Source organism: Tachysurus fulvidraco, chromosome 5 (assembly GCF_022655615.1).
Source record: "Tachysurus fulvidraco isolate hzauxx_2018 chromosome 5, HZAU_PFXX_2.0, whole genome shotgun sequence".
NCBI lineage: Eukaryota > Metazoa > Chordata > Actinopteri > Siluriformes > Bagridae > Tachysurus > Tachysurus fulvidraco.
This window is the reverse complement of record NC_062522.1, coordinates 13,047,346-13,062,416: the sequence shown is the minus strand read 5'-3', so window position 1 is coordinate 13,062,416 and position 15,071 is coordinate 13,047,346. Positions and strand designations below refer to the sequence as shown.

The 15,071-nt window shown below is 36.5% G+C and overlaps 1 protein-coding gene and 1 long non-coding RNA gene across 3 annotated transcripts; one reads left to right on the top strand and one right to left on the bottom strand.

Moving 5' to 3' along the window:
* The first annotated feature begins 3,965 nt into the window (after positions 1 to 3,965).
* Positions 3,966 to 13,636, top strand: boka (BCL2 family apoptosis regulator BOK a). Of its 2 annotated transcripts, none has more exons than XM_027147090.2 (6): positions 3,966 to 4,165; positions 4,272 to 4,354; positions 5,223 to 5,504; positions 6,967 to 7,095; positions 9,778 to 9,941; positions 12,877 to 13,636. In XM_027147090.2, the coding sequence occupies exons 3-6, from the start codon at positions 5,279 to 5,281 to the stop codon at positions 13,000 to 13,002; spliced, it is 645 nt and encodes a 214-aa protein (XP_027002891.1). In that variant the 5' UTR covers positions 3,966 to 4,165; positions 4,272 to 4,354; positions 5,223 to 5,278; the 3' UTR covers positions 13,003 to 13,636. The 2 variants fall into 2 exon arrangements, with proteins under 2 accessions (XP_027002891.1, XP_027002890.1); XM_027147089.2 differs by having other exon boundaries at positions 3,967 to 4,165; positions 5,220 to 5,504.
* On the bottom strand, positions 4,653 to 5,300 carry LOC125141194. The gene is made up of 2 exons (XR_007140556.1): positions 5,162 to 5,300; positions 4,653 to 5,006 (listed from the first exon to the last, which is right to left on the bottom strand). It is a non-coding gene; the product is annotated as an uncharacterized LOC125141194 (long non-coding RNA).
* Positions 13,637 to 15,071: the final 1,435 nt, after the last annotated feature.

Sequence of the window (15,071 nt, the reverse complement as noted above, 5' to 3'; positions counted from 1 at the left end):
CAGATTGAACAAATCAGACTTTTAGATATTAGTTTTCAAATCTAAATTGCTAAATCTTATTTTATGAAAATATATATTTGAATACAGACAAATTTCAAATGCTAAAAAACAAGGAGTTTAAATTAGATTATTTTGAAATAATTAAATAGATATTTTACGATTTCAATTTTCATGATTTTAATTGTGCTTAATATTCATTATTGAGAATTTTAATTTAAGAAAATTAAGAGTTTGAAGTTTTTTGCTTCCATACCATACTTCAACCTGTTGAATACCAGGACTGGGTAATATCAGGCCAAAATTCTTTTTTAAACAATTGAAGGAACTGCAGTGCTAAATGATATGTACTTTTTAGAGCAACTTACAAGCTTATACTGTAGCCTTTGGCAAGACACCAGTAAGATTCTGGACAAGTCGTTACAGGTAAATCAAGTTTTGTTGTTTTGGGAATGCGTGTATCTCTGCCATTTGTTTTGCTGAGAGACAGTACAACAATATGACACTTTTTCTGTTTTATAATGATCAGAGATATGATCCAGGGCCTATGCCAAAAACAAACTGGGTGGTACTGTACACCAGACCATCATAGGGTACCATGCACACAGTCATTCAAAAGTAGGAGGAATGTATCTTATGTTTCTGGGAAGTGGGAAAAAACAAAAGAACCAGAAAAATCCCACACAGACATGAGAGAACATATACAGAAACAGACAGTAACCAAAGCTGAGGATTGATCCCCAGACTGTGGAGTCACTACCTGCTGCACCACCACACAACCCATGGGTTGCATGCATGCAATGAACAAATTATATAAATAAGACTTTAGTACCCAGAATTAATCTCACGAACTATAGCAAAATACGTACTTTGGAGAATTTGTGAGTTTGAAAGCACAGGCAAAAACACAGGCCAAACTGGTCAAGCTAACAGATATTCTTTGCCAGTTGTTTGATTAAAATGGTCAATAAATCTCTTATCTATGATGTTGCATCTGTAAAAGTAATGTAATGATATAATGCTGATATCTGTTAAAAAAGTACTGTTAAAAAAATATCTTTTACCTTTACTTATATGAAAAATATATCCTTTAACATTACCATTTTTATACATTTATGTAAATCAGTACCTATAAACCTTATGTATTCTGCCCAGCTCTAGTTCAGACTGTTCAGTTAGTCCACACTAAACATGCTGCTGCTGGGACTGTAAATATGAGTAACAGCTTGAACAAACCTGAAAGTATTTCTCAGGGTAGATATGAGACAGTAGCCTATAAATCCACACCCTTTTAATCTGGACCAATATTTTTATTTTTATTATTATAATTATATTTTATTTCATAAGATTTTATAGTTGAGCCTGTTTGCTTCCTTAAATCCATTTAAAATAGATGACACTGAGGATTCTGTGCAGCTAGTTAAGAAGCTCTTTTTCAATATACCCTATATATTTCATTGTTTTCCTTTGTCTGGCATATGTGATCTGAATGAATATGTTATAATGTGTATGTGTCCCCTGCCCTTAAACACATTTTGCAATATTTAGTGGCATTTAAAGGAGCATATGATGAAAATGAACCCCAGACTACACAGGGACCATGAAGACAAAAAGGTGATTGTGAAGATAAAAGTGAATAAAGCTTGTGTTAATTTAGTCTGAATTATGTTTGATCCACTTAATTGATGGACTGTATTTGAAAAAATTCTCAGGCATAATATGATACAACTAGTGTTTTTTTCTTGATAAACAAGCATACCAACAAAATAGTGTGGGTAAAGTTTGAATGTAGCCTGTAAGCTATTACTATTATGCTGATAATTAAAACATACTTCCCTTGAGCCATAATCAGCCTGAGAAAATGTTTAAGTCAAGCAGAATGTTAAGGCTTTGAGGCTTATAGCCATTTACAATACAAACAAAACACATACATAATTAATGAAGCCATTTTTTAAGAAATTCATCTGAAACATAAGCCTGTTTTTGCTCTTGTCCTTAAACCACCTTTGGCTCTATCTACTAGGGAAATAACCACTAGTGTGTTTATGCATATCATCAATCATTACAAATTTATCATACCACAATAAGTGCTTCCTCATTGACATCCATTTTTTGAACAGCCTGAACACACGTGGTCAACAAAGAGGAACTGATGCATTCATCTGTTTAGTATTTATCACACTAGCAATCGTAACAAATTCTGTTGAACTTCTGTTGTTTTGCTTTCTTTTCATTTTTGTTCCTACTTTTGAGGTGTAAATATGTGTTCTGTGCTAGAATGTGATATGTCAGAATATTCAAGTAGAAAGACATGATTATGGGCCTGTTTTACAGTAATTGCAGGACAGCTGTTGCAGATGGAAGGAACACATCTCAGTCATTACGTTGCCACTAGAACATGGTTTCAAGAAGTGAAATGCTGATATGCAGTGGTTCTGTCTGAAGATCTCTGCATTTAAATCTATGAACATTGTTGAAAATCTCTGACACGTTGTAAAGCCCAACAGGGCACAACAGCTACCAGTACACCTGTACATTTTTCTCATAGTATAAGAATCAATTACACATTGAATTTGTTCAAGCAAAATGTCATATTAATTAGTGTCTCTGTTAACAGCAGTGAAAGCACAGTGTCTAGTGCTCCAAACTAGTGATCTGAAAGGTTTCTAGGCTCTTGGGCAAGCTCTATGGCCTCAATTGCTCAATGCTTAGGCTAGATTTTTACTAACTTAGACAAATACCTCCTTGGCTGACTTAGATAGAATGAATTAATAACTGTATATTGAATAAATGAGTAGCAGAGTTTTCATTATTCCACAACCTAGATCTTACTTACAGTATACGACTCTGTTGTCGGTTTGGTCAGTCAGATTATTTGGTTCAGAATGCTCTCAATTGCTGACTCATTTGCTAAATTAGTAAGGTGCTACAATGTGCAATAACAGTAGGCCTAAACATCCCTGCATTGTTATTGACCCCAGATTGTGGGTCTGTGCTCAATTGAACAATTCATCTGTTGAAAACAGGTTTCTATGGAAGTGTTACTGAAAAAGAAATGGTAAAGTAATAAATAAATAAAACCTCTCAACACTCCCTTGAGATAATGCTAAAGACATTATCACTTTTTGAACAGATTCATGCCAACTCCCATGATGCATTTCAGATAATATATAAAGGATTATGTTGTAATCAAAACATATTATTATGTGAAAACATATCTTCATCATACTACATATCTCAGTGACTTGGTGGAATCATGTTTGGAACAATTCACATTAAATTGTACTGAATATTACTTAACCTAATACTGACTGTCAGTGTGCTTCTTAATTAAACCAACAATTTGTTCTGAATATTTCTTTAAAAGCAAACATTTAAAATTACTATTATCATCGTCGTCATTGTTGTTGTTGTTGCTATTATTATTATTATTATTATTATTATTATTATTATTATTAACAACAATAATAACAACAGCAACAATAATAATAATGATGATGATAATAATAATAATAATAATAATAATAATAATAATAATAATAATAATAATAAATGTCTGTAAAACTCATTCAGTATTCTTCCCTTAATATTTTAGTGTGTTATGTGAGTGACTGCTGAAGCTTTGCTCATCAAGACAATTTAATATTTTGTCCGTCTGAAAACGGAAGAAGTAAAAATAGTTCCGCAAACAAAGACAAATTATCGCCAACACGCAATGTTTGATAAATCAACAACAACAACAACAACAACAAAATCCAACAACGCTACAATGGAAAACATTAAATTGCCTGACAGACAATATAAAAATAAATATGGCTAGTTTTAGATAATAATCGGGCTGCATTGCGGATATTATTACACTGAAAAAGCGAAGGTGACGTTTCTTTTTTCCGTTTTTTTTTTTTTTTTAATCTTTTTCTCCTTTATTACTAAGTGACACTTGATTACAAAACACAAGTGTAAAATGTTCTAATACCATTGAGGTGTTAGTTTGTATCCTGCCTATTCAGACCCTCCCCCTTTGGCACTGTGGATTGGCCATAGAAGGAAACTTCGCCTCGGATCTGCTGTATCTGTAGTCGAGCTTCACACGAACAGGCACCGAGAGCAGAGGAATGATACACGCCTTAACCAGGCTGTTCTGGGCCAAGATCGCTTCAAAATGACGGTTAGTGGGCGGTGAGAAGTTTAGCCCTTCTGTGTTGTGTGTTTGTTTTCCAAATAGCATTGACTTTCCTTTAAAAATGCTCCATGCTTGTGTTTCCCATACCTAGTGTCAGCATTGAAGCGTCTCAGTCTCAGGCTGTAAGCAGAGCTGGAATAACCAGTGCTAAAGTGTCATTACAGACATACAAAGGTAAGCTGTTTCTATCTTTTCTAACACAAACAGCACAACAGCTTGGAATGATCAAGTCACTTATCTGCTCATTGTTTGTGAATTATTTGCTAAAATAATGTGATCTGTGCATCCAGAATATGTATGAGGACCTGTGTAGCCTAAACAAGATGTAACTGATCTAGAGAGACAAAGAAAGAAATCCTGATCATGAAATGATACAGAAACAAATGGTCATTCCTACATACTGATTAAGAAACAAACAAACAAACAAATCCTTACTATAACTTACCTAGAGAGATGAAAGGGTATATATATATTTTTAAATTGATCAAGAGATCCCTGTAATGAACTCATCTAGAGAGAAGTTATTCTTATCATAAACTGACCTGGAAGCAGGGGTTCAATAAACCATGGGTTAGTGATGAGCACTTTTGCTTCACACCAACAGGATTCCATTCACACTACTGAGCATTTTTTCTCTGGGTACTCCTGTACTCCAGTCCAAATACGTGCATTGTAGGCTGATTGATGTCTCTAAATTGTCCATAGTGTGTGAATGGGTGTGCGATTGTGCCATATAACCTGTAGGCATCCTGTCCAGGGTGTCTTCCACCTTGTCCAGGAGTCTCCCGGCTCCAGGTGGGCTTAAGGCTACAGGTTCACTGCAACCCTGTGAAGCACAGACAAAGATGGATGGTACAGAAATGGGTGGACTTTTGGATGACCTGATCTAGAGAGAACAAGTGATACTTACTCTGAACGGAACTAAAAACAAAAATAAAACATTAATATGAACTGATCTGACAAGGAAAAAGAGATTCTTACATGATGCACTGTGAGATGTGAAGACATTGTGTTTAACAGTCCACCTCTTCTCTTAAAGCAGGTTTTCTTCCCCTGCAATAGCAGAGGAGAAACGGTGCTCCCACACACAGGCCACTGATGAAGAACATGGAGATGTTCCGTCGCTCATCACTGTTTGCAGCAGAAGTCATGGAAGTGTTCGATCGCTCCCCTACAGACAAAGAACTTGTCTCACAGTCAAAAATGTTGTGCAGGGAGTACATTCACTCAAGGCTAACTAAAGCTGGAATTGGTTGCACCAAATTCGAGTTTGGATCTACAGGAGGAATTCTCGGAGAAGTGACCACTGTTCTTCTTTGGTTAGGTAAAGCATGTTTGATATTACCTTGGAAAAAAGCTGAGGATATATAATGATGACTTGCAGTAGTGCTGCTTGTCTAGTTTGTTTAATATTCATGCAACCGTTTACATTCACTGGTAGGCAACACAATGCTGGTGTATAGTTATTGTTGCAATGAAAACACTCAGTTGGTCTGGTAAGTTAAGTGTGTTTAACCAGGTGTGATTAAGCAACAGACTCTGCTGTTATGCTCTTATTATCTCCTTTGGCGTTATGAAAATGTATTTGAGATCCATCCTCTGATAGGATTGTGCAATATTAATAGCCACATCGGTATTCATCTTCTCCTTTACCCTCTTAGAGTTTCCTTTATACTTGATTTCATAACCTCTTACAGTGCATTTAATAGTTGTCTCTAGGTCTCACCCATGTAAGGGTATAAACTATTTTGAGAATTATTTAGGCACTTTGTTCTTTTTTTTTTTGCTTAATTTTATAGCAGACATCCCTCTTCATGTTTATTGTAACATTTAGTTAAACTTTTTTCCGCAGTCAAGGCTGTACACACTGCAAGCTCATGCTTGTCAGTCACATGATACTTGTGTGACTGTTTGGACTTTGTTGTCTGTGTTCAGAACTTGTCTGTATTTTCCCAAAATTTAAAGTCACAACTATTTTAAATGGGCTCATATTTGTACTTCTATATTTGTCTGGTTTTCCTCTAAGTGTTGTTTAGAGAGAAAGCAACTTTTTTTTTTTTTTTTTAAATTTTATCGTAGAGCAGATCTGATTTGGCTGGGGAAATGCTGGAGATTCCCGCCCACGGGTTACCCTGCTTAACCCGTTCGGCTTCAATTGGATGTAAACACTTCTGCAAAATGGAAGATTATTGTATAAATCTGAATACTTACAGTGATCAGATCTATTGTCTTGAGGAAATATTAAATACTGTTTGATGTAACCTTGATACATTAAAAAAAACAACAACATTGTATTAACAAACTAAGGATTTAGTTACATTCATGCATTAGCTACATACTTTCATATATTGTGACTAATAAGTGAGTCAGATCAGAGGAGGCTTAAAGACTTTGTGTGTAATAATAAAATAGGATGTCACAAAAGTCTCTATACATAGTGAAAATTAAAGCTTTTTAGCAAAATGTTAGGGTGGGGAGCTGACCGAGATCGACACTGATGTAGCAACACAAATTTATTATGAGTGAGAGAGACTCTGTGTGTTTATGGCAAATCATACAAAGGATGTTTTACATTTTATTAAAAGTATTCATTTCCCCTGTGTATGGAGACTTTTGGGGCACCATTGTATTTAAAATCTTATCCTAGAGAAGGTTTAGATACGGCAGCAGTGTTTTTCTTCATCGTGTTTAGTGATAAAACATACATAGACCTCCACATAGAATGCCCACAAAGATTCCTTTCATGACGTTACATTAATCTGCTGCTTCTCCGTTCTGTTTCCTAGGTGATGAGCTTGAATACTTGCGACCCAACGTGTACCGCAATGTAGCAAAGCAACTGAATATCACTGTGGCATCAGAAGGGATTGTATCTGATGCCTTTCTGGCTGTAGCTGCAGACATCTTCTCCACAGGTTAGCCATATGGACGCATTATATGTGAATCTTATTCAGGTCTAGAAGGGGATGATAAAATCACACTACTGCAACAAGAAACTCAGCGATCTTGTATTTTGTTTTTGTTGGTATAATATGTTATTTGTATATTAATATTAAAGTAGACAACATTAAATGACAGGTAACGCTCCAGTCTTGTGGGAAGCGTTAAATTACTTGAATTTAACTTGATTTGAACACCCCTATGTACATGACATCACTGTTACAGGATGACATTTAAAATCATATTCACACACTTATTGATCATTATTGATTGTTTATTGATCGTTAAGTTAGTGTATGTGTGTAAGGATTAAATTTTATTGCCTTTGTCTGAACACTGGTGCTGAATTATAATGTAAGAAGAAGCCCAGGCAAAGTAATGGAAATATTCAGAAGAAACCCAATATGGAGTCCACATTTAGACGGCAAAGACCACAAATTAATATGGAACACACAATTCCAGCGTGCCTAAAGCCGGTTTATCTGTGAAGTCAAACTTTGCTCTTTCTAAAGCTGCTGAAAATGGAGTAGTTTGAACATTTATATACACATGCACTGACAGTGATGCTCTTTTCTAGTGAACACAATCAGATCATTCAGTGTAAACAATGTCTGTGTTCAGAGCGGGAAGAGAAGAGAAAAAAGTCCCATTTTCCTCTGCACTCTGCAAGTTTCCAGTCTGTGTAGAATTTGTAGAAGAATGTCTTAATGGCTTTTGTTCATTCTTTTAGGCTTAAACCATTTAGAGGATATGTAAACCTGAGATCCCATTTTCATCCTTTTGGAGTAGAAAGCTGGCACCAGTTAAACCCTAGACTATTTTTGGAAGAACTGAGCCTCCTCTATTTCTTTTTTTTTCCCATAAATATTTTTGTATTGTTCACGAAGCAGAAACCATGCATGATACTGGCTAAAATTCCATGTGTTATTACGTTGCACAGTAAAGTGTAGTATGTAAAATGTAGTAAGTAGTATCTATGTGGAGTTTCTGTGCATGTTCTTCACATGTCTGTGTCCAGTATTTGCTGTGATCACCCTTTTCCTTGTACAAACATCATCAACACTCTTTGGTACGATCTCATAAAGTTCTATAAGGAAATCAGCAAGTTGGTTATTTCAGGTGTTTTAGTTACATTTGCTTTAGCCTCAAAAAAGGCTGCTTTTATCTGAAATGTGGTTCACTGCAATGAGTTAGTAAAAAAAATGTCTTCGTGGGCTGTAACAATGAGTCAGATACTTACTGAGTGTTTCAGTAGGTGTGACAGATAATCCTAACCTCCGCAGTGTGTCTGCATTTACTGAGAACAATTTTTCTTTTGTACCAGATTTGGACAGAGGCATTTAAAGGAAGTTTCAATAAAACAGGACTCTTGTTTCATTGTTGGGGGGATATAAATGGATATTTCACACCCTCAGTACTGACTTCAGGAAAGAAGAAGTGATTTATATGTTTAAGAGTGATCCATTAGTGTAACTCGAGTAGGTCACAGATCACAGTGAGAGTAATGGGTGAAGGAACTGTGTGTGGATTGTGTGAGGGCTTAGTTGTCTTCCCTAATGGAAGTGTTTTCCCTGTTGGACATTTCTTATACAGGCTGTTAAGTCTATTTATTGACTTCCTTATCAGGCCTGAGCGATTTTCATGCTCACTTGAGAGGGAGGAAAACGTGGGTGTTTTCTGGTTGGCTAGAACTTCAAACCAAAGCGTATATCACTGAGCCCAGGCCTGGATGTTAACACAGTGACACACTATCTGCCTGCGTCTGCTTCCGCTCTCTCTGGACATATCAATTACATATTTATTGTAGCAGAAATACACTTCAACTTCATAATGTTTGGCTATTCCTACTCCTAATTGTTTCAGTGTTTGCTTAAACTTTCTAATAAATTTCAAATATGTTACATAAAAATGTAATGATTTAAAATCTTTTGTAAGTAAAGCTGTAAACAGCTCAATACATTTTGAATGTGTATTTGAGTGTCCTCGTTTATTTTTATAGTACCTGGCATAACAGGAAAGTAGTTTTATTAAGATTTAATGTACTATAAATGTGAACATGAGCCACGTAATGTCACGCAAAATCTAGGTACCAAATCATGTTGACTGACTTAGTCCTCTCATGATCACTATCATGCTGTCTGGAAATTAAACCACACTGAATGCTTCAGTTAAAAGCGTTGCTCAGTAAAAGTCTATTGGCTGGCTGTCAGTGTGTTAATATAGAGCCATGTGTCCTGGGGAGGCAGAGGATTCTGTGGATTTTTAGGAGGAAACGGCTGCTCTGTTCCTGACCACTCGACAGCTCCCCTGACTGTTATGTAACACACACACTCTCTCACACACACGCACACGCACACGCACACACACACACACACCTCCTCTTCCCTTCCGCCCTGTGGTGTTTAGAAGATGAGTTGCCTGGCAGTAGCTTTATCATACACATTTCTGTCTTGCACATACACACAACAGCTAAACTCAGGAATTTCAAACAGTGATTGCATGTAAATTTGTTAGCAGTTATTTGGGAAAGAATTTTATATCTGTTATAAATGTTAGACATTGAATTTGATGATGTGATTAAATGTGCTGTGTAATTGTGTAACTGAACATTGTGTCACTCTTTCTTCCTCTCTCTTCCTCCCTCTTACTTTCTGCAGGGGTGACGTGGGGTAAGGTGGTCTCTCTGTATGCTGTAGCTGGAGCACTGGCAGTGGACTGTGTCCAGCATGGCTACCCAGCCATGGTCCATACCATTGTAGACTGCATGGGCGAGTTTGTCCGCAAGAGCCTGGTGACCTGGTTAAAGAGGAGAGGAGGTTGGGTAAGTATTCACCATACTAACACTTTCTAGGTCAACATGACAATTTAAAATGATACTTATATTAAGCACTGTCATGATACATTAAGCTTATCATAGTTTTGCTTTAAGGATTGCTTACATATTGGTATAGGCACTGAATACCAGGAAAACAGTGTGTTATACAGTGTTCTACAATTGTATAACACACTAACCTACTAAGGATAATTTTACTTGTTTATTTGTTTAGATCATCTAATAATACCTGTGATAAATGATTTAAAAAATAATACTTGCTTTTAGTATGATTGAATTTAGCTTTAGAGGACAGTGCTGTTGAGTGCTTCATTCTGATTGGTTAGAAAGTATTGTTTCATCAGATAAACTCTGACAGTAATAGCAGCTGGAAGAGAAGAGATTGTGGAGCTTGGCAATGCTAATATTTGAGCTCATTCTAGTCATAAGCCCAGTAGCATCAATTTTATGTATTACTACATATTCTCTTTGGCATGAGTTGATTTGGATGCTGATTTGTTGATTTACTGCTACAGATGAATGCTACTGATAATATTTATCTTACGACAATTGATACTGTTGGACAGAAAGAGTTTTGCTACTTGTATCTCTGGTAAATGGAACAGGATGGAACAAAAGATGTACTGTGCTGAATGTTTTATTAGTCTTCACCACGGTGGTCTCTTTGCGGTCAGAGCAGGAGGCTGAGAGTTTTCAGCTGTAAAATGTAAGCTAAACAACTGAAATTAAACCTAGACAACCGATGCCAGTGTTACAAGAACTAATTAACAGAAAAGTACTGGATGTCTGCCTTTTCTGGTTTTAATATCAATTACTTACACAGAACAATCTTCCTGCTGTTATGTGACACAACATTTTCTAGGAACTTTTAAGTAACATACTTATTCTTACTTATTCAGATTACCATCAGAAAAAATGCTTAATATTTTCATTTTGTTTTTATTTAATATTTTTCATTTCGAATTTCAAAGGCTATGACTTTCAGGAGGAGAGCAGGATAGTAATACACCCCGTTTGATATGCCAGTATGTCAGGTTAATTATTCCTACACATATTCACAAACTCGTTTACACCTTAGAACATTTTTAGCACAGCAAGTTTAGCTATCTTCTTGTTTTTTGGGAGGTGGGAGAAAACTGGAGAACCTGGAGTAAATCCAGAGAGACTGGGAGAGAACATTGTCCTCATTTGGCTAAGGTGTCTATTCAAAGCGACTTTTTGAGCCAAATGAAATACACGTCTGAGCAGTAGAAGGATATGGGCCTTGCTCACAGGCTCAACTCTGACAGCTTGTTGGTACCAGAATTTAAAATCACAACCTTCTTCAAAAGTAGCCTTATGTTACTCAACTCTGCACAGACAGTCACCTGAGCTCAGGATCAAATCAGGTATTTGGCAGCAGCAATACCCACTTCTATCATGCATGTCCTACCTATACGTAGGGATATTCATATTGTATTGAGCCTCTACTTCTATTGCTGAATGCCTTGAATTGTGTGTTGCTATAATAGGACCAATAATGCATGATGAGAGACAAGCACACAGTGTTTTGTCATGTCTGTAAGGTTTTTGCTTTGTGAATAAAAGAGCATACAACTTTCACTAAGGACTATGCTAGAAATGAAGCATTCAGGGGTGTTGTGTGATTAAGACGACACACCCAGCTTGGTATATCTGTGAACAGTAGGCTGTGTCTCTACATGCTGATGTTTTTGCATGTGATTAATCTCTCTTCATTCAGTGCATGCTTCTGAGGCTTTGGTGAACTACTCATTATGTGTCGTCTTCTCTACGATGCTCTTCCAGTCTGGCCAGTTTTCTGTTTAACACTTTAGGTAACTGAATACCGTGTCAGTTTTTGGGTTATCATAAGGATTTGATAATGTATTGAGCTTGAAATGAATTTGAAGGTGGATCTAAAAAGCACCTGCAGGCAAAGTCATTAACTACATTTTTCAAGGTGTTCTGCTGCAGAGCGTCAGGACATGGTTCAGTCTCAGGATTTGGTTCCTGCTATTTTTGAACTAACCTAAAACAAGAATACACCTGACATTAACATGGAATAAATATGTACAGGACAGATGAATGGTAGAAAATAATACTTTACATAAAGCGTTTATCCATGAGATGTGAATGCGCTGGTTTGTAGCCTATGTGAGTCTGATTGTGTTCTGTTTTACTGATGAAAATTTGGTTTTATCATTATGATGATTTCCTTAATTAATGATGTTCTGTTGTAATTTTCAGTCGGATTATCAGGCTGTGAAATGCTGACTCACTTAAGCGTTGTTTAAGCAGCTAGGCAACTTCAAACGAGAAATTTTCACCTCATGCCAGCTTCCTGGCACAGACAACAAGCATCGAGTCATTCCCATTTCACACGCCTGGTTGCTTATGTAGTTCTCCCTGACTTTGAAGGTCATGCTGCTTTGCTACTAGACTGAATTTCGTCTTTGATAAATATGTGTTCTCCTTTCCATATCGGTTGCGTAATGCTCCAAATCCATCTGAAGGGGACTTTGAAGTGGCTCCCAAGGCCACGTCATAGCCACTCAACCCCTGGACCCTAAGTGACATTGTGTGTTGAAATATGACCGTGTGTTGGCTTTGGCTGGAAAACCACATAGCTGCGTACTAGTCTCATTTGCTTGACAACTTATGAGGGTTCTCAAAGCTTTATTTATTTTCAGAAAGACATTCACTAAATGACCCAGAGTTGCACTCAAGGGAATCACTGTAAGAATTCTTTCTACACAGTGTTCAAAGTATGGTGCAAATGTTCCTTTTTTGTAGCCCATAAAATTTATGTTAAAAGCCAATACAATAATACAACTTTTACAATAAAGCTTATGTTCTTCTGCTGGCAGCAGCTTTTATTTATATGAATGCATCATAACATTTTGTATGTGTCTTTTTTTTGCAGGCTGACATTACAAAGTGTGTAGTGAACACAGACCCCAGCTTTCATTCTCATTGGCTGGTGGCTGCAGCCTGCACGTGTGCACACTACCTGAAGGCCATCGTCTTCTACCTGCTGAGGGAGAAGTGAAGGCACTACAGGGAAGCATTGGACATTGAGCCTCTCTTCTGTTTTTGGTGGAGAGAGCTGCCATTTCACCGCTTCCACCTGTTACTGCTCTCAGTGTGTTGACACATGCAGGAAAGTTGCACTGTGCCGTCAAAGAACAGCTCAGCACAGACAAATGTTCATTAATGTCTTCATGCATGGACTTCAAGGTGCAGTAAGAAAGTTCAGTGGATTGATGTCTATAGGTGATCCTACCTTGTGGGCACTTGTATCCAAGGGGCAACTATGAGTAGGGCACAAACTACAGGGAACTTCCTCATCAGAAACAGGAAGATGTGTTGTGTGATGTTTGTCAGCAATGTGTTATATTCAAGCCATACTGTCTAACCCTAATCTGCACTATCACATAGTGACTCATTAGTTTATCCATGTTTTTAGTGGACTGCACTGTTTTTTGAATACACTTTGTTGCATCAAGTGTTATAAAATGGGCTAGATAGAAAGCATTGCATTTATTTCTGCTTGAGTTATTCTGACCAGAACAACTCTATTAGAGAAATAATACATATGCATGTGCACATGTGTGTATGATCGAGTGAGAGAAAGAGAGGATGGACATAAAGTGAAAGAGATTAAAAGGTATGAAAGCAGTAAACAGACCTGTCTTTGCATTTCTTGGCCACTCTAAACGGAGCAAAATGACGTATCTGAGACCTTTAGTCGTCTATAAAAAAAAAGCCTACAGTAGTAAAGCCTATAAGCACTTTGTCCTAAGCTTTCAACAAGGCTAAGGTGTATCTTGTGTTTCTGTTTGTTGTCATAACTCTGTCTGTGCTGTAATATAAATGTTGCTCTATGAACTTTGACTGCATTACACAATTGCTGATAACTTTTTCTGTATTAGATGTTTAAATAATTCCTTTTGGAGGAATAAAGCATTGCTGATGTGTGCACATTGCCAAGCCACACTGAATGTCTGTAGAATAAATGCAAGTAAATGGAGAAATTGGTTGAGTATGTCAAACATTGGAAATGTGTAGGATTTTTTTTTTTTTTTAACATCACAACAATTTTCTAATTGTAATTTACCTTAACTTTGTCCAGTGGCAGGATTATAGAGAAATGTCATGTTCTGCAATATTGGCTAAGCCACCTCCATTAAAGGAAAGTACTGTACTCATTTAAGTTGGAAAAATTCAAAGGATAGAAAAGGTGGAATGACAACCACAGAGAAATTTGCTCTCAGCTACAAATTGCAGAGAACCAGCATGACTGCAACTGTCAGTATTCTAAATGATTTGAACAGTAGACGGAGTGTCTGAGACCGAAGCTAACTTAACCCTGCAATAAAAAAAAGAATATTGGCAAGTACTAAAGTAAACATCTAATAGGAGTCTGATATATTGGTATCAGTATTGCTGTAAGAATATCTTACTATCACAATCATTGTGAATTTGGTTTAATTTAGAAGTTTGGGTTTTACACACAATTCTGTTAGATTTGCATGATAAAGGCGTTAGGCTATATCTATTTTTGAAAGTTTTAACGATCGACCAGACATGCCTGAAAATATGCATTTTCTTGTGATTGCACAGATTTATGTCACCACAAGATATTAAATAAAGCTCATGGAATTGTAATATGTGTGTGTAATGTTATCTATTTGATCATTTTGGGAAAATTAATAAAACAAATGCCAGTAGTTTGGTTAATTTGATGTGCTCTCGTGTAAAGAAACCCGGCCCACTGTTTAAAGTATTAGCTAACACTCCTCTGCTCTAATTTCAGCACATTTCTACGGTTGAGTACTGGTTATGATGCAAATTTCCCTTGTACAATTCAATGCTTTCCAAGTAAAGTCCAATTGCATCATTATGTAACTGAAAATGAATTGTGCACACAATTTTGTGCCTTATTTTTGTGTCTTACAACTGGTCAAACAAAAATGTCAAAATAAAAAAACAGCCTATGAGAGTAATGGTTAGGTTCTAAAGAATTTTTAATCAACCTGAATAATCACAAGACCTAACAAATGCACTGCATTATTTACAGTGTTAATGTTGGCTTCTTGAGAAACTCTAAACCTGGAT